General features: G+C 40.2%; 1 protein-coding gene across 4 annotated transcripts; it reads left to right on the forward strand.

Moving 5' to 3' along the window:
* Nucleotides 1-78: 78 nt before the first annotated feature.
* On the forward strand, nucleotides 79-26822 carry LOC116721259 (homer protein homolog 3-like). Of its 4 annotated transcripts, none has more exons than XM_032564880.1 (12): nucleotides 79-556; nucleotides 653-701; nucleotides 4600-4756; nucleotides 5822-5953; nucleotides 6061-6165; nucleotides 8126-8134; nucleotides 8460-8572; nucleotides 13100-13256; nucleotides 20060-20167; nucleotides 20251-20331; nucleotides 25148-26173; nucleotides 26334-26822. In XM_032564880.1, the coding sequence occupies exons 2-11, from the start codon at nucleotides 679-681 to the stop codon at nucleotides 25331-25333; spliced, it is 1071 nt and encodes a 356-aa protein (XP_032420771.1). In that variant the 5' UTR covers nucleotides 79-556; nucleotides 653-678; the 3' UTR covers nucleotides 25334-26173; nucleotides 26334-26822. The 4 variants fall into 4 exon arrangements, with proteins under 4 accessions (XP_032420771.1, XP_032420772.1, XP_032420770.1 ...); XM_032564878.1 differs by having other exon boundaries at nucleotides 81-556; nucleotides 8439-8572; XM_032564881.1 differs by lacking the exon at nucleotides 20251-20331 and having other exon boundaries at nucleotides 8439-8572.
* The last annotated feature ends 57 nt before the right edge of the window (nucleotides 26823-26879 follow it).

The raw sequence follows: 26879 nt of genomic DNA on the forward strand, positions 1-26879 counted from the left end.
AGCAGCTTTTGGAAAGCGTGACTTTTCTCCTGCGCGCCGTCAAACCTTTGGCTCAAACAAAGCTGTCCGAGCGCACGGGGGCGCGCCGCGCGGCGCCGCGCCGGCTGCAGGCAGGTTGACACACTTTCCTCCTGCTCTGCTGCCTTCCACATGCAGCGGGAGCGGCTGCAGTCCAGACGCTGCACGGCTACCGGGCGCTCCGCCGCTGCCTGAATAAAGAGCTGAACACTGCTGCAGGAAACCTGAGAGCTCCGGCTAACAGGACGGAATTAGAAAGAGGAAAAGCAGAGAGCGGATGCGTGTTGTTTGACCTGACTGAGAGCTGATCCGGAGTGTGGGCTTTGTAGTCACTGAGGTCAGCTGGGAGTGTTGTTGCTCCGTGGACAGCGGGTACTAACACCTAAACGGCAGAGCAGCTCCGGGCACTGAAGCTTAAACCCAGAGAATAAAGCGGGATTAAGTATCTGGTGGTTTGGACTGAAAGTCGGAGACGGACTGAGACAGCGGCGGCTATAGTTGTTAGATAACATTCAACAAGGTTTCCAAACGAAATGGGGTAAGTAATGGTGCCTGGAGGAGAACAAACTAGACCTCTATTTAACTGTCAATCTGCTCCATTCCTGACTGAATCTGACTTTTTTTGTTTTTACAGCAAAGGAGTTCTGGTCGCCTTCTAAGATGTTTCCTCACCACAGAGAAAGGTAACAAACTTTTTGAATCTCAGGGACGTGATTCTTCAGCAGATTTCAATCTTGAGGTTTGTTGCCTATGTAGTTATGAACTCGGGATGCAAAGCCCTGAAATCCATACCTTAGAAATTACCTACCAAGTTTTGGACTTGATAATACCGGAAACATTTATCCGTCCGCTGCTGCCGTCGGAGAGAGAGAGACAGGTGGGCGGGTGCTGGGATACTAATAGGGGAGCAGGCCGACAGAAGGGTAAAATACCGTTAAAACGGGAGACTTGACAGGTATGTTAATGAGACTAGGGGGCACTATTAAAATTCTTCCTTGTTTTTAGAAGGCGGGTGATCAGCCGATTCTTCCATGTGAAACCAATCCTATCCACCGATCTCCTTCCCCTCCACATAGGTCTGAAAATCAGTCAATGTCTTCTTTTGCTCTGCCATGAGACCTGACTGACTGACTGACTGACAGGCCCGCCCACCAGGTGTCTGCACGTGGGCGGTCAACAATAGTCACCACTAATAATCTGTTGCCAAATTATCAAATTTGTCCTATATTTAGCAGCTTTTCAGACAAAAAAGTTCATATTCAGAAAACTCAGATTCGGCAGGTCAGGCCTTTTGAAGAAAGGAGATCAACCAGAAAACTGCAATGAGTGAACCCCAAAGCAAAACAGTTATTCTGATGAATATTTCTGTGGTTTACATTAATCAGACACATTCTGATGATTTTGCTTTCAAACTGAATCTAGCAGTGTTCTATTTCCCCCCCTCAAACTCAAAGGTTGATTCTGACTAAATCATTTATCAAAATGACACTTTGACTTACCATTTTCTTTGGTCTAATCCCATAATCTTGAGATAATTCATAGTCGTGGCTGTTTATGAAATATTTTTTACATTTTATATTAAGAAATCAATCAATCACTTAAATTTTTTTAGGAAAACCACATTCAGGAACCAATTGCCTACATAAATCAGGGCAGATTTGCTTTACAGAAATGATATGTGGAAATGCTATCCTAATTGCTTAATTGTCTATAATATCAGGATTTTATCTGACATCAAAGTAGACAAGTTGCTTTAACAAAATGCGGTTTTAACAACTTGTTAAAGACATGCGGTTAACGGTTTGTATAAATGTTAACCCCCTGGTCAATTTGCATAGGTGTGTTGGTGTGAAGGTCAGAGTATGTGTGTCAGAGTGGATGAATGATACCTGGAATTGCAAATACTGTATGTTACAATGGTAAGAAGAGTAGAAACCTTGCAGCACTCAGCCCCCAAGAGCAGGGAGGGCCAGAAAGCTCTGACTCTCAGATTGGCAGTCAAGAACTGAAGCAGCAGCCTTGATCCAGAGAAGGGCAGGTTGCGCCCCAACTCTGCCTCTACATCCCCCAGCGCAGTCAAGCCAACCACCTGTCCATCCCAGCAGCCAATTGACAACACAAACCTTTGGCAGCAGAACTGGCCACCATTGAGAATGATGTGGCCAACATAAAGCACTTTGGGTCGTCAATATGACCACTCAAAATGGTTTACAGAAAAGCCACATTCACCTATTCACACCTGCATACAAATATGTAGGTCAGTAGGCATGTTGGGGTTAAGGGCCAGCCCCAGGGGTACACTGACAAGTGGTAGGAGGATGCTGAAATTAAACCTACAATCTTCCAATTGTAAAACGACTACTCCACCCACAAGATTTTTGGATAAAGCTTTGACTTATGGGATTGGCTATTAATGCCCACTGTCAGGCAAAAATAACCCAATTCTGTTGGGAGAAACCCAATCATTTAAAGATCCTGCACTGAAGCAGTGTCCTGGTTTCAGTAATTACACATTTAAGTTCAGCACATCAACTAGATAGCTGACTAAAAAGAATGAGCAGCATCATCTATGTCGTGTTTTTTTCTTAGCAATTTATTTTTGTTAAAATGGATTAGAAATATTTATCATATTTTTTTAAAGCATACAAATAGTTATTATGCCAGAGTAACTAAAAACCAAAGAATAAGTCTTCTGATTAAGCAAGCTAGAAATTATAATTCATCAGTCATGGTGGAAGGTTCATATAGAAGAACAATATATACAGTATATATATATATATATACATATATATATACAGTATATATATATATATATATATATATATATATATATATATATATATATATATATATATAATATAATAGATCTGGTTCCAAACAGTTGATTAAGTGACCTCAGATTAACGGCAGCACATAACATTTTTACATTGTCATTACTTATCAAAAACAGAAGCGTATGAAAACCACTGATCATCATGCAGTAGTTTTTACAACTACAGTGGCTCTGAAAAGTGTACCCACCACTGCTAAATTACCAGGGTTTAGTGATGCAAAATTAAATCATGATAAATTAATTCAAACATTTGATCATATATAATGGGACATTAACCCAGTGATTCAATTTAAAGGTTTGATCTGTTAAATCTGTTATTTAAAAGGTGTAATATCCATCTTGCATTACCTTCATTTATTGTTTTATTAAAGGTTATTTTGATTAAATTTCAGCTTTCAGTCTTCTTTGGTAAGAGTCTGTTACCATACTTGACAATATGAACCCACTTTACATTTTAAAAGTTCTCCACTCAGATTCTGGGTATCTTGTTTCCTCAACCCTTTTTTTAGTAGAGCAGAGGAAGATTTGGTTCTCTGGACTTTGGCTGAGTTACTTATAAATAATATTTCAGTGTGGGCATTCTTCCATTGGTTTGGATGCATAGTTTTAAACTTGCTTTTTGCTGAAATAAAATTCTGTCTGATAGTTGGACATCTAGGAGACAACTGAATGTTTGGGGTCAAAAGTGAAAGATTTTAGAAAGATTATTGTTCTGTGGCTGACCAAGTTTGGTCCAAGATTTAAATATCAGAGACAATGTCACACTGGATTCTAAAATACGTTAGTTTGCCTGAAGACTCTGTGGTTAGAAGATGCTTATATTTGTGCCCGACAAACAACTGCAAATTATTTATTCTCCTCCACCCTGCATGATACTTGGTAAGTGTTTGATATTCTCACAACATGAAGCTATACATCATGGCCAAAGTTTGGCTAAATGGCACCTTCTTTTCTGGACATAAAGAGGGTCCAGAAATCTTAAAAGTTTATTCAGTTAAAATCTTTTCTGCTATTTGAACTGATGGCCAAGTACTGGGGAGAAAAACTTGCAGACTCCTCATATTATTTCTCAGATTGCTGAGCATTAAAAAAATTGGTCATAGATTGCTGATATCTTTCTTCTTTGGAATTCTATTCACAACTGCATCCAAATAGTCAGAAATTCTGACATAGACAGACTTTATTGTCGTTCAACTGTACATTTAGAACGTACATCTTGACTGAATCAATGTGAGTGTGATCAATGTCTTTTTATATGACCTAGATTTAAAATAGTTGGGGTTTAGGACAGTAGCATGAATAACTGCTGAAGAGGAAGCATTGAAAAAGTTTTTCTTATTAATGAGGAAACAATCCCTTAACACTACAAACATTGTTGCCTTGTACATAATTTATATATTGGATTTTTTTTCTCAAAACCATTCTAGTGCAGCTCAGACTGTACAGAGAAGCTAAACATTATTCAAGTGAGCTAGCAACATTGTTTGCTAACTTCCTTTGTACAGCTGGTGAGTGGTAGAAAAATAATTCTAGGGGAAAGGATCTGATCGGCTGCACACACATATTTTAAAGTTTTCTCTTAAGCTAAAAAGTCAGGACGTCAGTAGGTTTTTGCAATTTCTTTATTACTCTTACCAACATTGCCTTCTGTGCATTATGCTTTTTTTGAGTTGCTCCTGGTTTTGGTTTGCAAACCTTTTCTTTTTTTCTTCACAATTTCAGGATCCTTCTTGTCTTCCTTTCTCCAGGGAGCAGCCGATATTCAGCACTCGTGCCCATGTTTTCCAGATTGATCCCACCACCAAGAGGAACTGGATACCTGCTAGCAAGCATGCTGTGACAGTGTCCTTCTTCTATGATGCCAACCGCAATGCCTATCGTATTATTAGTGTGGGTGGAACCAAAGTGAGTACTAAAGACACTATAATTAAAAGAAAACTGTCAAACAGTAATATTCTTATAAAGTGACTTTTTTCACTGGATCTTGAAAGTTGTCCTGTGACATGGGTGGCCTGTCAGCATATGAGCTTCTACAGCTTCTTTCCTTCAGGGATTTGGATTATGAGGAAGAGGTCACATCAGGGACTGGGGGGAGGGTCTTTTTTAGCACCTACTATGACCCATATTTCTGCTTCTCAGGGGGCAGTGCGGGATGATTCTCAGTAGCCAACACTCTTCTCTGGCTCCACAGTAATCTTCAGTGCTGCTCTGGCTGTCCAGCATGTTATGCCAAACGTGTCACAGCTGAAATGTGGAGTTTACATAATCATTTCTTAGAGTTGGTAAAACAGGGAGTAAAGCTCTGGGACTTTTAATCTGTTTCAGGATTGTGAAGATAAAGATGATGTGGAAACCTTCAGGACTAGGCTATGACTACTTCCACATTAATAAACAAACACTGTATGTAGGTCTAGAAAATGTCTGCTGGGCATTTATCATTCTTTATATTGACATAAATCTGTCTGCATTGCTCTGAATGGAGTATTTTATACTATAGTAACCTGAATTTAACTGCATTATTTGATAACTAGGATCAAATTGAAATGTGGTGACTATGTCTGTATGATTGAAATTAAATTGACTTATTTTGCCAATTACTTTGAGATGATATCTTAAGGTTAAAGACTTAAAGCAATCCACTGTCCACAGCTATGTGTTTGTAGAGAAAGTGTTGTTGCTGCAAATCATTGACTCAATGAGTCTGGGTTTCCCAAGACCAAAAACATTTGACCAAAGTGAATAGAAAACTGAATCTGACTGTATTTATTGATAACCAGAAACAATTTTGTAAAATGCCTTGGGAAGACTTTTGTTTTTAATTGGTAAAAATTGATATAAATAAATAATAAATAAATAATTAATTAATTGAAATAAATAATTGAAATTTAACTGAATTATTGACTGCACCATTTTTGTTTTTGTATCTGAATCTCAGGTTCTTAACCTGACTTATCACCTTTGCATACCCAGGCAATTATCAACTGCACTGTTACACCAAGCATGACATTTACTAAGACATCTCAGAAGTTTGGTCAGTGGGCCGACAGCAGAGCCAATACTGTCTATGGACTGGGTTTTGCCACGGAACAGCAGTTGCATCAGGTATATTAAACAAAAATTAAACCAAGTATAACTGTCCTCTCAATTTCCTTGATATGTCATCACTCATAGTTTTGAATCAATTAACTAAATTGTTTGAATTTTTTAAGTTTTCAGAGAAGTTCAAGGAGGTTAAAGATGCTGCTCGTTTGGCCCGAGAAAAATCTCAGGACAAAGAACTAGCCAACACAGCTCTCACAATTGCAGCCCCTCAGGTGAGTGTTACCCTTTCCATTCGAAATCTGCAAAAATAATAAAAAGAACAATCCTGAAAAATATCTTAATGTTAGGCTAAAGCACAAGCTTACTGTAATTGTACCAAAGGAAGGAGGGAGAGAGTGGAAAGAAAATCTAAAGAAATATGAGCTGGGTCACTTGCCTCAAAGGGAAGCAAGAGTGAGGAAATCTAGGACAATGATAAAATTATCGTCTGCTACTCAGCAGGACACTACATTTGCATTTTGTACTTTCAGCTGCCCAGAAGCCTCATAGAGTAAATCGATCAATAAAAATGTTGGTTACATCTGGCTTTTGATCAATAAAAACTGATAAACCACAGTGTATTTCCGCTGTAGAAAAACTGTCAAATTCTGTTTTGCTTCTGTGACTAAATTTAATACACACAAGAACAGCCAAATATAACCCCCTCACCCATAAATTACCAGCCAGTTAAGGTGAAATTTGGTAGAAGCGATAGTGTTGCTATCAGTTTCAGGTCCTCTGATAACCAGAACAGTAAGTGAAGGTCGCCATACAGAGAGTGTATTGTAGACTTGTTAAACAGCAAGATCAGGTAGACTTATGGTGGGAAATACTTAGTATGTGGGATAGTCAGAAATCACAGTGAGTCCTCACAGATTTTTCTGTGGAGTACAACTCAAAATTATTCACAGAAAATCCACCCATTCACTCATGTTTAATTCTACAATATTTGAGAGAAAATACAGCTGGGGAAGCTGAAACACCTTTGCACAACGCTACTTGACACACCATCCATCCATCCATTCTCTGTACACCCTTGTCCCTAGTGGGGTCAGGAAGTGCTGGTGCCTATCTCCAGCTACGTTCCGGGCGAGAGGCGGGGTCACCTGGACAGGTCACCAGTCTGTCGCAGGGCAACACAGAGACAGACAGGACAAACAACCACTCACACACACACTCACACCTAGGGACAATTTAGAGAGACCAATTAACTGTGGACTGTGGGAGGAAGCCGGAGTACCAGGAGAGAACCAGGTGACAGGGAGAACAAGTCCATGCAGAAAGCATCGAACCCAGGACCTTCTTGCTACAAGGCAACAGTGCTACCAACTGCCCCACTGTGCAGCCCACTTGACACACTATTTCCTGGCATTTGCAAAGCTTGCATCTACAAAGCCAGTCCAGGAACACCAGTCCTGTTCCTTGACACTGATTAGCTGTACCACCAAAAACATAGAGAAGGGAGATCATGAACATTAATTCCTGTTATGCTATGGTGGTTTCCACTGTGCATATTAATGCATATCAAGGTACAGTATATTTGCTGTCAGAACTATTAAAATAGGCAGTACTAACCATTTCAGAGGGAGTCTCAAGTGTTAAGATATATTTGGTGTTGCAGCTACTCACAGGTGGTTGTAGTCCCTAGTCCCCAGAAGTACTCCGGAGCTGTTTGAAATAGGTTTACCAGGCAACCTACACATATTCTCAATGTTTCAGCCATCCAAAACATTCATTTATTTTGTTCCAAGGATCAACGAACACCATGACACTTGCACCTGACCACCTGATCAAAGTTACGGGCATGGATGTCCTCATACTGTTTACAACATTGTATGTTTTGTAATGTTGTCAAAGTGCCCCAGATGCAGAACAAGTGCACAATAACAGCTAGTGGAATGCACATCCAAAATTCTTACCCTAACCCTAACAATACTACCATCAACCACTGTTAGTGTTGTCGAAGGGTCTTCACTGCCATTGCCAGCTCCCTGCTATACTATCCCTCCACATGTGATAGAGCTGAGGAAGTTCCTCTAGTATCTGTTCTAACCTGCATCAGTTATGTCTGAAAATCCCCTTTTACTGCTAAGGTGCTGTTTTTGTCAGCAGTGTATTTTGAAAGGGCAGTAAGCATGGTGTGATTATTAATGACAAATTTCTTTGTGTTTCCACTTCCTGGACTTCATCCAGTTCTCACAGGTGAGTCTTGTTTGTCTTTATGAAGAAACTGAGTTAAAAATCTAAAAACTGACATTTAAGTTACTCAAGTTCTGAAACTTGATTTAATTTAGTAAGCATCATTTCGGCAAATTCCTAAGATGCTGAGCTCATTGAGGACATCAATCTTGACTACTAAATGGTTGCTTCTCTATATTTTTAAATTGAACTTTAAAAGCAGTTTATTAAAACTTTGAAAAGATTTCCACCTTTATAGGCAGTCACTTTGTTGTCGATTATAATGTACGTTCCATCAAGAGAGTCCATTTACTGACGTGTTTCTCAGGACCTCTCGGATGAACTCCAGTCTCCCCCAGTGATGTGTGTGAATGGACCAGAGGACAAGCTGTTTCGCAGCCAGAGTGCAGATATCACCCTGGCCTCTGAGAAGGAGAGGATTAAGAAGATGCTGTCGGAAGGGTAATAAAATGGAGCATTCAAACAAAAGAGCCCATCCACACTTTCTTTAAACATTTCAATCTAGTTATTGACTCTTCTTCTTCTTTTTAAGCCTATGGTCTGTTTTAGGGTTTAGGGTTTGACTGTTTTAACAAATCATAAATACAGCATGACCAGTGACGTGTGGTGAGGTTCATGGCTGGTGAGGCACTGACTTAATCAAAATCATAAGACCCCCTGCATGTTATTGTTTACATGCAGAAATTTTGCACATGCGGACAACATTGAAGGGCAAAAAGACTATACTTTTACATGCCATCCATAGCCATGCTGCCAAGGTAGAATAATTCCGTTAACTCCATGAAACTTGGAAATATAGATATTATTAATTTAGTGCTATGCTGCACAGCTAAGGGGAAACCTATTGAAGTACAACTCAAACCACCTTTTCTCGCTCTGTATCAGCCAAGCTACACGTAGACTAGTTGCGTGTAGCTTCCCTTATTTACTGTATCACTAGCTCGCTGTTACTGTGTCTTACTCTGCAGTTGTGAAGCCACAATGTCTGGGATCATGAGCGCCCCCTGCCATGAGGCAAGAGAACTGCCTGCCTCACCTCGAATCTGTTCTCTGCCGTTTCTGATCGCTCCTCAGCACACGAATCACGTTACACACAGAGTTGGTGACAAAAAACACTGTACATTATATTATATAAGCTAAATTATGGAAAATCAGTTCATACATTAAATGTTTTTTAACCATTTAATTGGCGACGTACAGACAGGAGGAGCATGTTCCCATAGGGTGGCAGCCAGAGAAGTTAGCCAGAGGTTGATCAATCCCAGGTGAGGCTCAGCTCACTGCTGCCTCACAGGCTTCACTTCTGAGCATTTGAATGGGAAAATGCAAAAATCCAGCAATTTTGAAGAAGAAATTATCAGAATTGGTTAAGCTAAATGAAAAATAGGTACTTTATTGTACAAACCACAGGGTGAAAATAGCAATAAAATGTATCTTATCATTATATTATTCTTTCATGATGTCAGGTGAGGCTCTCCCCTGACTGCACGTCACTGAGCATTACATATATTTAGTCTTCAAATGCTTTAAAAGGCATTTTTTGATAGAGTTTAGATCGATAGCTCGAGTCTGAACTGAAATTTGGGTTGGGTCAAAATTATTTCTTTATGATGGGGTGGTGGGTCGGGCTTCTGTGGTCCATTTAATAATCCTACAATGCATACATGGAGACAGAGAAAGACATAGAGAAAGCCAAATAGAAAAAAAGAGCGATGTAATGTATTACTCTACTTATTATAATTTAAATAGAGGAGTGCAGAAGCTATAGCTGTTGTAAACAATTATTTTATTTATTGATAACTTATTATTTTAGTTATTGAGTAGTCTATTGATTATTCTGGCGATTAATCGAGTAATCAAATAAAAAATGTATTAAATAAAATATTGTACTGGCTTCACAGCAGTATTAATATCTGATATCAACATCGGCCCAATTTTTCATATTTATGCATCCCTAGCAATTACTTTGATGTAGTTTAGATATTTAACGTGTAAAAATAATAGCTACATTTTTAAGTTAACCTGGACAAAGAAAACAAAAGTATGAAATTATATTAAATTTAATAATAATGCAGTATCCTCACAAATATGCTTATTAAAAAATGTCTATACAGATCTAACTGGAATGCATGTAACAAACTTCAATCTGTCTATATGATTGAATTTACTACACATTTTGTACATCCATTTGTCTTGTGAAGTGCCTTGAGATGACATTTCATGTGAATCTGTGCTATATAAGTAAACTGAATTGAACTGCTGGTATTTATGTTAGAAATGCAAACAACAAGATAATACCATTATAAGTGTCTATAACCTATTAAAGACATTTAAGTTTCATTGTTGAACTATAAAATTAAAGAAATAATTTTACTGCTCCTCTGTGACAAACATACTATAACAGGTAAATAATGTGGTTAGGTTAGGTTGAACTTTATTAATCCCGTAGGGAAATTGAGATTATCTGTTGCTCACACATTAATTCACATCCACACAGCATTAAAATCGTACAGCTGGAGACATCCATAAAAGGTACAAGAATATAATAAATAAATAAATACATTACCACTAAAAAGAGGTCTAGTAAAAGTGCTTAAATATGTTAAAATGCTAGTTACCCCGTCTCCCACAGATAGCAGCATTATAAAGCCTAATGGCCCGTGGAACAAAGGAGTTTTTAATCCTCTCAGTTGAACAACCCAGTGAGAGGAACCTGTCACTGAAGGAGCTCCTCTGGTTGGAGAAAACAGTGTACAGAGGACGGCTGGTGTTCTCCAGGACTAGACTGAGTTTAGACAGTGTCCTCTGTTCCACCACCGTCTCCATAGACTCCAGGCTCACACCGACCACGGAGCCAGCTCTGCAGATGAGGCGGTTCAGTCTCTGTGTGTCTCTCTTCCTTGCATTGCCCCCCCAACAAACGATTGCATAGAATATAACAGTAGACACAATGTACTTATAAAACATGTACAGGAGCTTAGAGCACACATTGAAGGAGGCCAATCTCCTCAAAAAGTACATTCTACTCTGTGCTTTCTTGTACACATTATCTATATTGGAGAACCAGTTCAGCTTATTGTCTAGTTGTAGGCCCAAGTATTTGTATGTGCTGACCACCTCCACCTCTATACCATCGATGGTAATAGGCTGAGGAAAGCGGGGCACCCTACGGAAGTCAAGAACCATCTCTTTTGTTTTAGAGATGTTCAGTTCGAGTTTATTCCTGTGGCACCAGGCCCCAAAATCCTTCATCAGGCTCCTGTACTTCCCCTCTCCACCCTCCTTTATACACGCCACAATGGCAGTATCGTCCGAAGATTTTTGCATGTGGCATGTAACTGAGTTGTATTTAAAGTCGGAGGTATAGAGAGTGAAGAGGAGGGGCGAAAGAACCGTGCCCTGTGGAGCACCTGTGTTGCTGGTCAGAGTGGTGGACCTACAGCTCGCCATCCTGACAAACTGTGGTCTGTTGGTCAAGTAATCTGTTATCCAGCACACCAGATGGGGGTCCACAGCCATGATGTTCAATTTCTCCTGTAGAAGAAGGGGCTGGATAGTATTGAAGGCGCTAGAGAAGTCGAAAAAAAGCATCCTCACAAAGCAGCCCCCTCCATCCAGGTAGGAGAGGGAACGATGAAGCAGGAAGAGAACAGCATCCTCAACACCCACCCTCTGTCGGTAGGCGAACTGAAGAGGGTCCCGTACGTTCTGCACCTGGGGTTGCATCATGTTCAAGACCAGTTGCTCTAATGTTTTCATGACGTGGGACGTCAGAGCAACTGGCCTGTAATCATTTGGCTCACTTGGGCGAGCCTTTTTTGGAACAGGGACTATGCAGGATGTTTTCCATAGTGTGGGAACCACACCCAGTCGCAGACTCAGGTTAAAGACCTGCTGTAGAGCTTCCCCCAATTCCGCAGCACAGACCTTTAGAACCCTCGGACACACCCGGTCTGGTCCTGCAGCCTTTCTAGGATGAAGTCGTCTCAGCTCAGTCCGCACCTGGTCAGCAGTGATGGAAGGAGGATGAGTGGTAGGAGCGAATAGAGAAGTTGAGAAGGAAATAGAGGCAGAAAGAGGACAGATAGAGGTGGAAGGATGATGGATAGGAGGGCTGGAGGAGGATTGCGGGAGGGAGGAGGTGGCATGAAGACAAATATTGAAATAATTTATGTTTCTAGTAATTACTTTTAAGATGGGGAGGGAAGAACAATAAGGTAGTGCATCTTACATCCAACAACAGTGAAAAATATCTTTTCATTCAACATTTTCAGACACCCACACACTTTTAAATCCCACCATTGAATTACCAAGACAGCAAAAGCATCATGAATGGTTTCCATGGTAAATAGTTGCCATGGAAACAACTTCAAGCTTTGAAGATGTGAAGGGGCAATGCTCGGACAAAGTATTAGAGATCAGAGTGCAAACATAGAATGAAAATAAATTAAATAATTTTTGTCTGTACAATTCACTTTCACCTACAAATCAAAGTTAGAAAGACCTTTGTGTGCATATAATTAATGTTTGATATGTTCACAGAATGTTTTTTAACTATCTAAAGACAGTAGAATTAATTTTGAAGAAACAGTAGATTTTGAAGAAAACAATACTTACAGGCTTGTATAGCCAACATAAAGTATGCAGTCAGGAGAACATTTCCCAATCCACAGGACCTAGAGTTTGTTTCCTCTGTCCCAGCTCCAGACGGATCCATCTACTCCTTGAAATTCTTAGTCTTTGATTACTTTGTGTTACTCAAGTACTGTACCAAAGAATTGGAAGTATAAATCTGTAACACAACAAAAAGGTTACAAATGTAAATGATCTAAAATTAATCCAGCAATGTTATTTACCAAGCTTTAATAGTTTTATGAATGTTGAAATATATTCATTTTAACCAAAGTATTAGATTTTTTTAATATATATATGCACTGTATATATCAAAACTGCTTTTGTGTTTTGCAGATCTATTTGTGAGATTAACCTGGAAGCTGAGCTTTTCACTCTACAGGACAGTAACTCTAAGTTGGTGGCGGCTTTGCATGAGGCCAACGCTAATGTGGAACAATGGAAGAAACAATTAGCAGCTTATCAGGGGGAGACTGAAAGACTCAGAGAACAGGTAAACAAAACAATTGTACAAGGGCAACAAAAACCATCACATCATAATCTTTTTTTAAATTGTGTAACACTTGGGACAACAACATGCTATTTGCTGTTGCTTCAACCTTCCTCAGAAATCGTGACACTACATCTAAAAATAAAAGTCACTACTATGAAAAGTTCAATATTATTTCTCACTCGTTTCAGACCCATATATTATATGAATTCATTAAAAAAGAGTGAAATATTTCAAATCTTACAGATATTGAAAACAGTGTTTCTATTTCATCCCTACTGACCGCCAGAGGCGGTGCTTCAAGCATTGAATGATCATTCTTGCGCATGCACAGGTTGAGTACTAATGACAACAAAGTCTCCTGTGACCTGCCAGGGACAGGTCACAGGCAGGAGACCTGGACAGGCAGGTGGCCGGGGACACCTGCCTGTCACATGACACCTGGCGTTCAATCCCTTTTGTTCTTCTCGCGCGCAGGTGTGTTCAGTACAGGTGTGGTCATGTGAAGCTGGTTGCTTCTGTGTGTACCACTGTTGTCCTAGCTACTTGCTGTTAGTAGCCCTGTGACCGAGTTTGGTGGGAGCTGCAGGTAAGTCTTGCCCTCCAGGGGCTGCACAAGCTGTTTTCACCTTTACCAGATCTGTCGCCGCTGCGATGACTAGTAAGTTTTGTTTTTCTTTTCTACAGCAGTAGTTTGCTGTGACTCTTTTGACTCGCCGGTGGCGTTTCTGCTCGCGCTCAGTTGATCTTACTTTGTTGTTTACTTTGTTGGTATCTTTGACTTTTGGGCATGCTCACATTATGGCATAGTGCCCTTGGGGCTGCTGTCATTGCGGCCCCTCCAGATGTGGTTGAACAGCTTGAATCTGGACCCCACACGGAACACTCATCGTCTCTGAAGACTTCGGGTGGGACCTCAGTGTCTTCAGTCTCTGTCCCAGTGGAGGGTGAGGTTGTTTATGATGACAGGGGTCCCGCTCAGTTCCCTCCTGTGTCGACAGAAAGTTGTGTTTACGGATGCGTCCTCCATGGGCTGGGGTGCAACCTGGCGGGGTCAAATGGCACAGAGGACATGGTCCCAGTGGCAGAGCAGGGAACACATCAATGCCCAGGAATTACAGGCTGTACTTCTGGCTCTTTGGAACTTTATTCCAGGCTTGCAAGGGAAGCATGTGCTGGTGAGCTCAGACAACACCGCTGTGGTTTTTCACATCAACCACCGGGGGGAACCAAGTCAAGGGAAATGTTGTGCTTTACTCAACGGCTTCTGACCTGGGCAGCTCCATACTTGGCCAGCCTCAGGTCAGCCTACATCCTGGGGCCACAGAACATGCCAGCAGATTTTCTGTCCTGTCAGAAGCCGCTTCCAGGAGAGTGGAAGCTTCACCAAGAGGTGGTGGAGTGAATCTGGAAGGTCTTTGGCAGGGCGGATGTGGACCTCTTTGCCTCAAGGGATGCAGTTCACTGTCCCCTTTGGTTCTCCTTGGAAAACACCAGCTCTCTGTGCGGGCACACGACTGGCCTCGGACCCTCCTTTATGCCTTTCCACCATTTAGTTAACTTTTCAGACTCTCCTGAGGATTCATCAGGAGGGGCACAGGGTTCTGTTGGTGACCCCCTTCTGGCCAGCGAGGACTTTGTTTCCTCTACTGCACGAGCTGAGCTCCAGCTTGCCGATGCGTTTCCCCTCCAGGAGGGATTTTCTTTCCCAGATGGGGGGACAGATTTTGCACCCCAACCTGGACCGGCTTCAGCTCTGGATTTAGCCTCTGCAAGGCTGGGGTCCACTTTTTCAAGATATGCTGGGTCAGTAGGGCGTACAATGGGTAATGCATGGGCACCATCCATGCAAGCTATCTATGCTAACAAGTGGATGGTCTTTGTGACCCATGCTGGGATAAAGGGCAGGACTCGGTGGAGTGTTCAGTCTCTGACATACTGACCTTCCTGCAGGCATTAATGGATTGGGGACAGTCTCCATCTACCTTGAAAGTGTATGTGGCTGCTATTTCCTGTTGGCATGTTGGGTTGAATGATTGTTCAGTGGGCTGAGACAAGGACGTTGTACTGTTTTTGAGAGGTGTTCGGCATTTGCCCCCACCCAACCGCCCTGTGGCACCGCTGTGGGACCTTTCTCTGGTGTTTCAGGCTTTTCTGTCCCTCCCATTTGAGCCCTTGCCGCCTGCGGACCTCAAATGGCTCTCACTGAAGACGGCATTCCTTTTGGCGATGGTTTCTGCAAACGTGGGGGAATTGCAGGCTCTCTCGATAGCTGAGACCTGCTGCCCATGGAATCCTAATGGCTCAGGTGTTACACTGTGGCCTGATGTGGCAATTATTCTTAAGGTGTCACTGGCAGCAGGCAGTACCCAGCCGCTCCATCTTGCCCAATTTGACACCTAATGCTCCTCTGAACCACTGTCCCCTATTCATGCCCTTGAGGCATATATCAATGCCACGGCATCTTTCCAAAAGATGAATAGCCTTTTTGTTTGCTTTGTGGGCTCACGGAAAGGCCAGGCACTTTCTAAGCAGCGACTTGCACACGGGGTTGTGGATTTGATCGCCAAGGCCAATGCCTTGCAGGGCCGGCCACTGCTGGCTGTAGTGCCACTCTACAAGGGGCATGTCGACCTCGTGTGCTGCCATTACTGGGGTGCCATTGGACATTATATACTGTGCGGCCTCCTGGAAATCACCTAGTACCTTTGCTTGGTTTTTACAGGGTGAATGTGGCTGCACCCCATCCCCTTAAAGGAATTCTGGAGCAGCATACTTCTACATCACATTAGGGTGAGTGGTGTAGTGGTTGTCTCTTAGATGTTGCAGATTCCTCGTGACCTTGTTGACATAAGTCATTCAGCGCTTGAAGCACTGTAACTGTAGTTACAGTTCATCAGAGATGATACCGCCAGAGTGCTTGGTCCCTCGGAGCCTTGCTTCTCGAGAGAAGTTTGAGGGATTGCATGCCGGGTGTCGTGTAATTATACAGAGTCACGTGGGTCCACAGCAGGTTACAGGTGACTTTGTTGTCATTAGTTCTCAACCTGGGCATGCAAAAGAATGATCCTTTACAGCAGTCGACTCGTCCCCAACTCTTGGGGAGCGGACCGGAACCGTTCTGTGGACCAATTGGTACTGGGCCGCATAAGAAATAATTAAATATTTCAGTTTTATGAAATATGTAAAACTGTGTCTGGAGGATTTTTTATTTTTGAAAATCCTTTAAATGGATTCTATTGGTTACATCTTGCATGCCAACATTGATCCCACAAGCAGCAAAATGAGTAAGAAACAGATCAGATGTCTTTGGAAAGTTTCTTTGCGAAGGGAAAAAGGCCCAGAGAAGAGACAGGAGGATGGATTTATCCTGGACCTGTAGGTGATTCCCAAATTCCAAGCCTGCTCTGCATGATATGCAGGGTCCGGTTCGCTAATGAGGGAATGAAGCCTTCAAACTGCTTCGCCACGTAGAGACCAAGCACCCTGTGCATAAGCAACACACTTCAGGTGTCATTGTCTCCCAGATGGGACCGTCTCGTTGCAGAGAAACAAGCTCAGGGCTTCCATTGACTTGTCATTATCGTTTGTTAAAATTTTCATGAAAGTAAAATGTTTGGTTTTGTAGCGCATCTGTATCTTATTTTGAAGGGATGTGTAAATGTTACCATAGTGACCAGAGCCAGAGAGTGTTAGGACAGTGGTCCAGAGGAAAGGAGTAGAGCTTGTGAGTCTTAGGTCTGGTTCACACGGCACGATTTAAGAATTGTCGGCCGATTTTCCAAACCTCTGTGACCACGCACGAGCCGATAAAAGTACAACAGGTTCAATTGGTTTGTGTGCCCAGTCACATGGATTCCACTCACGAACATCCAGATTCTATAAGAAAATCCCATAAAACCACCAACATACGTGAATTTAGAATAAACAAAAATGGATGACGATGTAGAAGCAATAGTGATAGTTTGTGGATTCATTTTAAGAGAGCTGGTGTCTGCATCAAGTCCTGACTGAATGAAGCCTTATCGTTATAACCCATTTATGTCAGATTAACGATGGCTGAAACGTTACCGGGTTTATTAACTGCGGTACCAGTTTCGCTCCAGTTCCTCTCATTATCATGTCTGTTGATTTTCCTTGTGCAAAATGCTGAATAAACATTCATTTTGTTTCCACATATCATCTCTGATGTCCACCGGACTCTCGGGTGTGCCATGTCAGCTGTTTGGGATTCTCCTCCATGCTTGCGTCGCCGCACTTTCTGATTGGCTACCTGTCACATTCTACAGGCTGCGTTCTCGCTCCCAGTCAGGGAAAACCCCACAGGCTGTGATAGTCGGGCCAAGACAATCACCATGTTGAAAATGCCCGATTTTAAATCGGAGCGGTCCCAAGGTTCTATGTAATACACCACACTGCAGGATGATCAGTTCCGATTATCTCCAGCCATACTCGGAACGTTCTAAGATTGTCGAAAATCGGTGCAAAAACTTTTAAATTGTGCCATGTGAACCTGTATGAGGGTTCACCCCTCTGTTCCCCCTCCCCTCCTACTGGGCCGCAGTAAAATTGCCAAGCCTTGACCGGTCCGCGGTGATAAAAAGGTTGGGGACCACTGCTTTACAGGATCAGTGCTTGAAGCACCACCTCTGCCAGTCATCCGGGATTCATAGATCCGTAGTAACTTTCGTTATCCCTGATGCTGCTGCACCTTTTCCTATAATACTTTCTTAATCTGCTCAACTTTATATGCTTGGATACAGAACTCTGAGAACGACCACTTTCTTTAGCTATGATCTCTTGTGTCTTCCTGTCTTTGTGGAAGGAGTCTGGGACTGTTTTCTTCAGATCTGCCCAGTCAGCGGTCTTCCCCGTGATTCTGTATCCTACTGAACGAGACTGAGAGACCATGAAACCATTGCAGATTTTTCAGTTTTCAGTTTTGGACAATTTTCCGAGAATTTGTATTTTGGCTTTCATTATCTGTAAGCAATAATCATCACAATTACAAGAAATAAAGACTTAATATTTAACTATGTGCAATAAATCTTTGAGTCCCAGTTTTGGAAATGAGTGACAAAAAGCAATTAACCTTTTCACAAGATTAAAATTTTAGTTGATGTACCTGTATATAGCTCCATTCAATACATTAAATTATTGAAAGGTTAATTTATTTCAGTAGCCCAACTATTCAGGTGAAACACATTATATAAATTAGACACAGATTGATGCTATGAAGCATTTATTTCTGTTATCTATGATGATTTTCTGTGCAAAGCTAATAAAAACATGACGTTTATGATTAGAATATTACATCATACCTACAAAACAACAGTTTTAATAAAGGGTAAGGGTTAGAGAAAAGTACATTTATTAAGTGCTTAAAAGGTATTTTCAAAAGGTGCTTTTAAAGAGAGGGGGAGCGAGCGAGAGAGAGAGAAATAGTTCCACCTCGACAAATACAGTCATACGATTGAGGGGCCTACATCTGTTAGATTGAGCTAGTTCTTCACTTTTTGAGCAAGGGGGCCAGGTGGTTGAAAATGGCTCAAGTCTCTAGGGTGGATAATGTAAGAGAGAGAGGGGTTTGTAGGACAGCAATATCCTACTTTCAATGGCCCAGTTAGGAGAAAATGAAAAATCACCAGTGGGAGCGGTTATACATTCATGTCACTTTTTTTCTTTGCTCCTTCTGCTCTTGCTAATGTGTACAATATACTTTTAAAACAGTCCACTGTGTTTCTGAGAAATTTTTCTGGGGTTTCTGCCTTTCTTTTTGTTCTTTTTAAATGTGCTCAAGTGAAACTTTGTCGACAACTAATACTTTCAACAGACCTTGAATTATCCTTGTCCATTCATCCTTGTTTAACTCAAAGCGGTCTTACAGGTACTAGTCTATAATGAAAGAAAATGTTCTAAATTTATACAGCAATTTTCTACTCATTAGAGTCACATTCACCCACTTACAAACATTCATACACTTTGCCCAGGATCACACCAGCAGGAAGAAGCTGGAATTGAGCCTGCAACTTGAAGATTTCAAGACTCCTCCCACTAAGCCAAAGACAGCCCTAAAAGGCCATATTTTATCTAGTTCAGATGCAAAGATGTTTTATTTATTTATTTATTTTTTTCACTTTCAAAGTCAGCAGAAAGTTTTGTCGACTGACATCAGTAGCAGAGAAACCTCCCTGGAACTACTTGAATAGTTTTGTTCCTGATGTCTGGACAATTACAGTTGGCATTTTTTTCTTGCTCTTTAATTCTACTTATGAAGACTACTCCATTTTAGCACACTGTTAAAGGTGATCTGTCTGAAATTCTATTATCACTGTTATACAATTATAAGGGTCACCTCTCACAAAGGGAACAATTATTTAAGGACGAAGCATGGCTTTATATTGATTGTTTTTTCCTTTAATTACTCAAGAATGATACTTCTGAATATGATAGAGCTGCTTTGCAAATGTTTCTGAGTAGATTATGTACAGCCTTGCATTTTCTTAAATGTGATTTAAAAATAGTGGATTGGACATACTAAAGTTCTGACCACTGAGACATAAAAACCCCCACACACATACATATTACACAAGCAAGCATGTTAAGATGGCTTGTTTTCTTTATATATGTTCCATCTGTATGTCTCTTGATAATAAAAAGGACCGGCCAAGTGGAGAGTTGTTCAACATTTTAAGGATTTTTTTTTTTTTTACTAATTTGACATTTTAACCACAACTTACTGTCTCCTATTTGCATTTGACAACATGAATTTGTAAAGCCTTCTCACTTACAAACTGTTATTTTAGGTTTCTGAACTAGAAGCCCATGGAGGCCAGGGACCCAGCGAGCTGCTGAAGGACGAGCTAACCCAGTCCCTGGAGGAGCTGGAGGCCTTGCTGAAGGCCAAAGATGAGGTTGGAAAATGCCTCATATTTCCTCTAATTTATGTGCACATCACAATAAGTGATGCAATGTGTTCCTTTCATTTGATTTTCAGGAAATTCACATTTTACAAAGTAAGAAGGCAGAGTACCATGAGATGGAACATGAGCGGGATGAAGCCATTCTCAGATTAAGGGTAGGCGTGACAGACGATGAGCTAAATGCATAAGTCCTAGATAGCCAGGCGTTCGATGGTGCTTAACAGTAGTGGGCACACTTCCTTTAATGTGCTAATAGCAGAGCTAATTATTTGTTTAGCACTTTTGCAAATGTGTTAAATATTTAGCTTCTCCTAAATTAATTTTTAAAATTCTACAACACTAATTTACTTTTCTATTTTGTAAACTGTTGAAGTTTTAATTATCAAGTGGTAGTTGATAATTACCAGTTGATAATTACTGGTAATTACTGGTAATTATCAACTTATCAATTCTTAGTAAGAATTCTTCAAGTGGTTCACACGGCAAGATTTTAATATTGTTTTCAAAACCTGGGAGACCAAAGAAAATGTAGCATTTGATCTTACAGTTTGTGATGTCCAGCCGCATGGCAGGAGCAACAAACCACACACAAACTCATTTCACTCACCAACATTCAGATGTCAAATGGGAAAACTCACAAAACCTCTCAAGACCAAATTTGAGTTCAGAGGAAACAAATATGGCCGAAGCGACGACGATAGATTTTGAAATATATTTAACAGAGAAAAAAACAATACAAGAATGTCTCCAACATCTACAGGACTATTTGGTGCTCAATGGCAAGTTGGTTTGTTTTCTGTCTATCTTCTGTGTATGTTTCCCGTACCTTGCTTTCTGATTGGCTACCCGTCACATTCAACAAACTGCATTTATATTTGTTGTCTGTAGGGATGGTCCAATCAAGTTTTGTCCTGCCGATTCTGATACTGATCCCCCATGAGGGCCGATCACTGATACCAATGACATGGATTGGCTGTTCGTTTCTCTCTTTCAGTGTTGTATAAAGTACTGAAATCTCAGAGTCAAGTAAAAGTACAAGTACCTCTCCAAAATATGACTTTGGTAAAAGTCGAAGTCACTGACTGAAATGTTACTTGAGTAAAAGTCTTAAAGTATTTGAAACTTCTTGTACTTAAGTATGGAAATTACTGTAAAAATGGATGTACTCAAGTAATGTAATGAAAAGTACAAGTAAAAAGTAAAACAAAGCAAATGCAGTTTGAATGACATTTTTTATATTTTGGTAAACTTGTCAAATACACTTAAAATAATGTACCCAACCAAGTGCAGGCAAAATTAAACCTGCTAATAGATATACCTGCAGGCATCATTTAGTTAAGAAAATTAGGTGCTTTACCTATAGCACAAGGTTAACTTAACCTGCTTTACAACTGAACCAGCTTCTTAGTATACCCTCCAGGACAGAAAATACAAAGTTTTTGTAAGCCTTAAGTTTTCCCTTCAAGTAAGGTCAGTGCTGAAAATGAGAAAAATAAATAGTACAGAAAATGCGGCCAACATGAAGAAAAAGAGCTGTTACGATTACTCTACTTCACAAATCAGTGAATCAGTCAATCCTACAGTCAGTAGGTGGTGCACACAACTGGTCATTATGCAAAAGAAAAAAAGAATTGGGAGGGAAATGCAGCTTATTGGCATCTGTAAACCTGGTTTTGAACTTGCATGCCTTTCCTATATTCGTTAAATTTAGTCTAAATTGCTATTGCTATGGCTTCTGTCCCCCCTTGAACAGAGGAGTCTAGGTAGCCTGCTACAGTCAACATTAGGCCTAAGCTAAATACACCACGTGTGGAACTGAAACAATGCCAAACAAAGTTCATTTATGGTCAAGATTTCACAATACAGTAGTGCCTAGTGACCAAGCTATAGTTACTGAAACAGGAGGATTATAACCATTTCATAAGAAGTTACCTCGATGTGTTTCTTCAAGTTGGACGGGGAGTTTTTGTAAGATAGAATTTCCATGTGGCTGCTACTGATTGCGAGACTTGCTTTGTGTTTAATGGGAGAAGCGAAACAGGTGTATCCTAATTAAAAGTAAAGAAATCAAGAAATGGCAAAAAATGTGGAATGAAGATAAGAAAGGAAGAAGATTATATGAAGTACAAAAGTCAGTTTGAATTCGAAGCATTAATGAACGAAACAGAAGAGAAGAAATAATAATTAGTAGATTAAGAGTAGGTCATACCTACTTAAATGACATGCTTTATAAAATAGGGAGGAAAAATAATGATAAATGTGAGAGATGTGGAGAGAAAGAAAATGTAGAACACATATTGATGAACTGTAAGTCAAATGAACTCGAAAGGGAAGAATTAAAGAGAATAGTTAGAAATATGGGGCATGAATGGAATCTTAAAGGTATATTAGGAAATGAAGGAAACATAACAGATATTCACAAATTAAGGAAAGCATTGTTTATTTATCTTAAGAATACAAAATTAAAAAGTAGAATTTAATAGATATGAAGCAATGCTTCTACACACTCATGTACAGTAGGTGGCGGTATGCACCTTAAAGTTGCTTGTGATCCGCCATAATAGAAAAGAAGAAGAAGAAGAAGTATCCTATTGGTGGTGATGAACAAGCCCAGGCAAGTAGGCTACGGACTTTGTTCGGTAGCCTGCTTGCTACTTGCTAATCAGTAGGTGGGGTCAAAACACTTGCGTTTCTCTCTCTCGCTTTTTTGTAACGAGTAACTAAACCACACATTGAAAATGTATCGGAGTAAAAGTACGCAATTAAGTTCGGAAATATAGTGAAGTAAAAGTGAAAGTCATCAAAAATTTTCATACTCCAGGAAAGTATGAAGTACTCCAAAATATACTTAAGTAAAGTAGTGAAGTATTTTTACTTCGTTACTATACAACACTGCTCTCTTTAGGTATAAATTCTACTATTTGATCTGGCAAAATGGAACCATAAAATTTAGTGTGTTTGTTCACTCTAAATTCACGTATGATATAGTGGGTTTTTACGGGATTTTCTGTCTTTAATCTGAATGTCAGTGAGAGAAATGGGTTTGTGTGTGATGTGCTCTTACCGTGTGGCTGGACACCACACACGGTTCGATCAAACTCGTTATACCTGCGGTTTGTCGGCTAGTATGTGGTCTCCCGGGTTTTGAAAATCGGCTGACGGTCGACTGACAATTCTAAAATTGTGTGGTGTGAACTGAGCATAAGGCTCTCAACAGCCTAAGATTATACATAAAGTCAAATAAATCTCAGAATACTGCCTATATCAAATATTCTTAAGTAAAAAAGGAAACATTCATTCAAAGTCAAATGCAAGTTGCATTAAAATAAATAACCCTGTGTCACTAAATCAAAACTGCCTCAGAGCATGGCTAATTGTTTTGTTCTGGTTCTGATTGATTGTTTTTGACCAAGCGTGTAATTCTGCAGAATACACAGAGGAGGCAGAGGAGCTCTAGTTTTTTTTTCCTTTTTCCACAGATTATTGATCTCCTGTTAGGACAGCAAAAGTTTTAAAACTTTTTTTAAGTTAAGGAGAAGTTTAATGTGAGAGAATACTGTCTGGTAGAGCTCCAATGCCTCTAGGTCTGTGAAATATTGCATCTCAGAAGCGCGTAGCAATGATCCAACAGCAAGAGCAGAGCCCAGCATCTTCCACTGCTAGCTCGATGACTTAAATTATTTTTCAGGTTATTTGCTTAGCTTTCTGATGGGGGTTTCTTATGCTCATCCAAGTGAGTGTTGGGAATTGTGCGCTGCTGTACCTGCTATCTGGCAGCTCCGGATGTCTTTTTTTTCTGCAGTGAGCCTCAATATAGCCATACTCCGTCAAGTGCTTGTTTTCTAAATGTCATATTAAATCACTATGTTGATGCATTTTGACGTGCTTCACCCTGAGGTATTTTTTCATTGCAAGACTCAAAATTTCCACCACTCTCAGAGCGTCAAAGTTCCACCCAACTTTGCTTATGATTTGCTGCAGTGCGCTCAGAAAAGGGGGAGATGTGCTGCTCACTGGCTTCTGCAGGCTGCAAAGTATGAGATACTGGTGATCGACAATCAGTGATCATACACTTTTTTATGGAAATCGTCTGATTATTGGTGGATGATCGATTGGCACACCACTAGTCATCAGGGAACACCATACACGATGCAATATTGGACATGTTGAATATCCATGATTTAGATCAGAGCAGTCCCAAAGCCCTTCAGAGAGGACCAGAGCACTCTGACCACAGACAGGAATTTCTCTCAAGCTTATCTTAAGAGCCATCCTGATAATTGGGGGATCCTTAAGATTATTGGAAGAAACTAGGGATTAGATGCTTATTTTAAAGCGTCTAATGTACGCAGCTTAGGCAGAAGTTCCATTTCTCCTCTTCACATTCTTTCTTTTTCCTTCCCAAAAACTCTATTTCAAACAAGAAACAGAGAGCCTCAAGTGACAAAACAGTCTTTTTAAAAAAGAAAATATTAGCGTTTACTATATATTAGAGCATCTATACTACTTTTTTATGTGATGAACGCCTCTGTCGTGTCCTTGGTCAAGACACTTCACCCACCTTGCCTGCTGGTGATGGTCGGAAGGCCCAATGGCACAATACAGCAGGGCAGCTGTGGCTATGATCCAGGACTTGCCACAGTTGGCGTGTAGGGGTGTGCATGAATGGAAATGAGTAATTTCCATTCATTAAGACACTTATTTAGTGTCTTAATAAAGCACTATATAAGTCTAATATTTCATTTAATTTCCTTATCTTTCTGAAAATTAAGCTATAGTAAGGTAATGAAAAAAATGGAATCCTGACCAAATCAATTATTTTCCAAGACTAGGTTCATTCTTACATTTTTTAATGTAATTTTCTACACACTCCCAGTAACTTCATGATGATATGAGGGATGAGCAAATGATTATATTGTCTAAGTCTCTGTTTGTGGTTCTTATTGTAACAATGTCTTATGCTCACTGTAGGAAATGGAGATGCGAAGCTCAGAGTTGGAGCGTCGCATCCAGAACACAGAGCAGACACTAAGTAATTCTCTGGAGGAACGAGATCGCATGGATACTGAGATCGAGAGGGCCATAGAAATTCTGGACATTAAGATATTTGACCTGAACGATCTTCGGCAGAGCCTTGTTAAACTTCTTGACAAATAAGAAGAGCTGAGGAAAGATGTCAACCTGGAATCAACTGACAGAAAAGGAACACCTAATGTGGTTACATTTCCCATTGTTATAGTGACAAGCAAACTAAAAAGGTTTGAGCTGATCCCTGTGCTACAGAGCACATGAATCACTATTGGAAGGGAGAGCCACTCCATATCTGTGCTCAACCACTGGCTGCTGTGTATTCATCAAGATAATTTACAGTAGGTAGAGGCCTAAGCAACATCATATGTCGTAATGCTTCTCAGACCTAATCTATTACTTCAAGTTGCATTCAAAAATTAACTAAATGCAGTAAGCAAATTTTAAATAAGTGCTTTACCAACATAGATTTTCCAACAGGTACTTATATTTTCATTAAACTTGTAAAAGATAGCAGCACAGTGCTATAATGAATAAAGAGCATGGTTGCAATTTGAGACTGTAAGAATATAAAAAGGAACAAAACGTTTGGTGACAATTTTTTAATGAAGGCGAAGACAGAGCAAGAAAAAATACTTAGACTTGCCTATATAAGAAACTTAAACAACTCTAGTTAAATAGATAATCTTATAGTTAGCTTAACATGTCCAAGATATGTTAGGTAATACTGGGAAGACATTGAACTTAAGTTGTTTTTTTTTATGTAAATGATCAAATATCAACAGGACTGTATTATTAGATTGATGGAAATACCAGATCTGAATTTTGACACCAAAGATCAAATGTTAAGTTCAGAGTACCTAAGACCTCTGTTAATAATTGCATCTTTTAAAAAAAATAAACTTTAAATTATTATGTCAGAGTAACTCTAAAGAATGTGTTAGTATAGATCAGGGGTGTCCAAAGTGGGTCCTGGAGGGCCGGCATCCTGCATGTTTTAGTCTCTCCCTGGTTTAACGCACCGGGATCAAATGATGGCTCGTTAGAGGCCTAAGAAGAACATTGACCTGCTGAAAAGGTTGTTGGTACCAGGGAGAGAACTAAAACGTGCAGGATGCCGGCCCTCCAGGACCCACTTTGGACACCCCTGGCATAGAGAATTTAGGGAAACTGAATTAGGATAAATAAGGCTTTCCTACAGAATATATTTAAGCACACAAATATTTGCCATATTAATTTTACTTTGAAGATTACCTTCTGTGCGTTATCTTAAACTATACTAACCTTTAGGTGAAGAATGTACATTTTAATGACCATATCGCATTTAAGAACTTTTTTTTTTTAACCTTCAATATTTCATTTAATGTTCTTGATTTCTATCATTTGTTTCACTGACTTATGAACAATAATGAGTTTGGTTGTACTCGATAGATAACTCATTTATATTTTCTGTGTAACTTGCAGAATATAATTTGAAATGGTCTTGATTGCTTGCATGATTTTTCTCTTTTCAGGCCTTATTGATCACTTCTTCCAATGGCAGTGAAGAGACTTGACAGCTTTGTCTTAGACTCTGAGTTGTCAGGGAGGAAATAAAAGCTATGTTTTTTGTAGTTTATTGTGTTGTGCTGTTATTTTGTGAGGGATATCCTATTGTCGAGTTATATCAACTTTG

Source organism: Xiphophorus hellerii, chromosome 6, assembly GCF_003331165.1.
Source record: "Xiphophorus hellerii strain 12219 chromosome 6, Xiphophorus_hellerii-4.1, whole genome shotgun sequence".
Classification (NCBI taxonomy): Eukaryota; Metazoa; Chordata; class Actinopteri; order Cyprinodontiformes; family Poeciliidae; genus Xiphophorus; species Xiphophorus hellerii.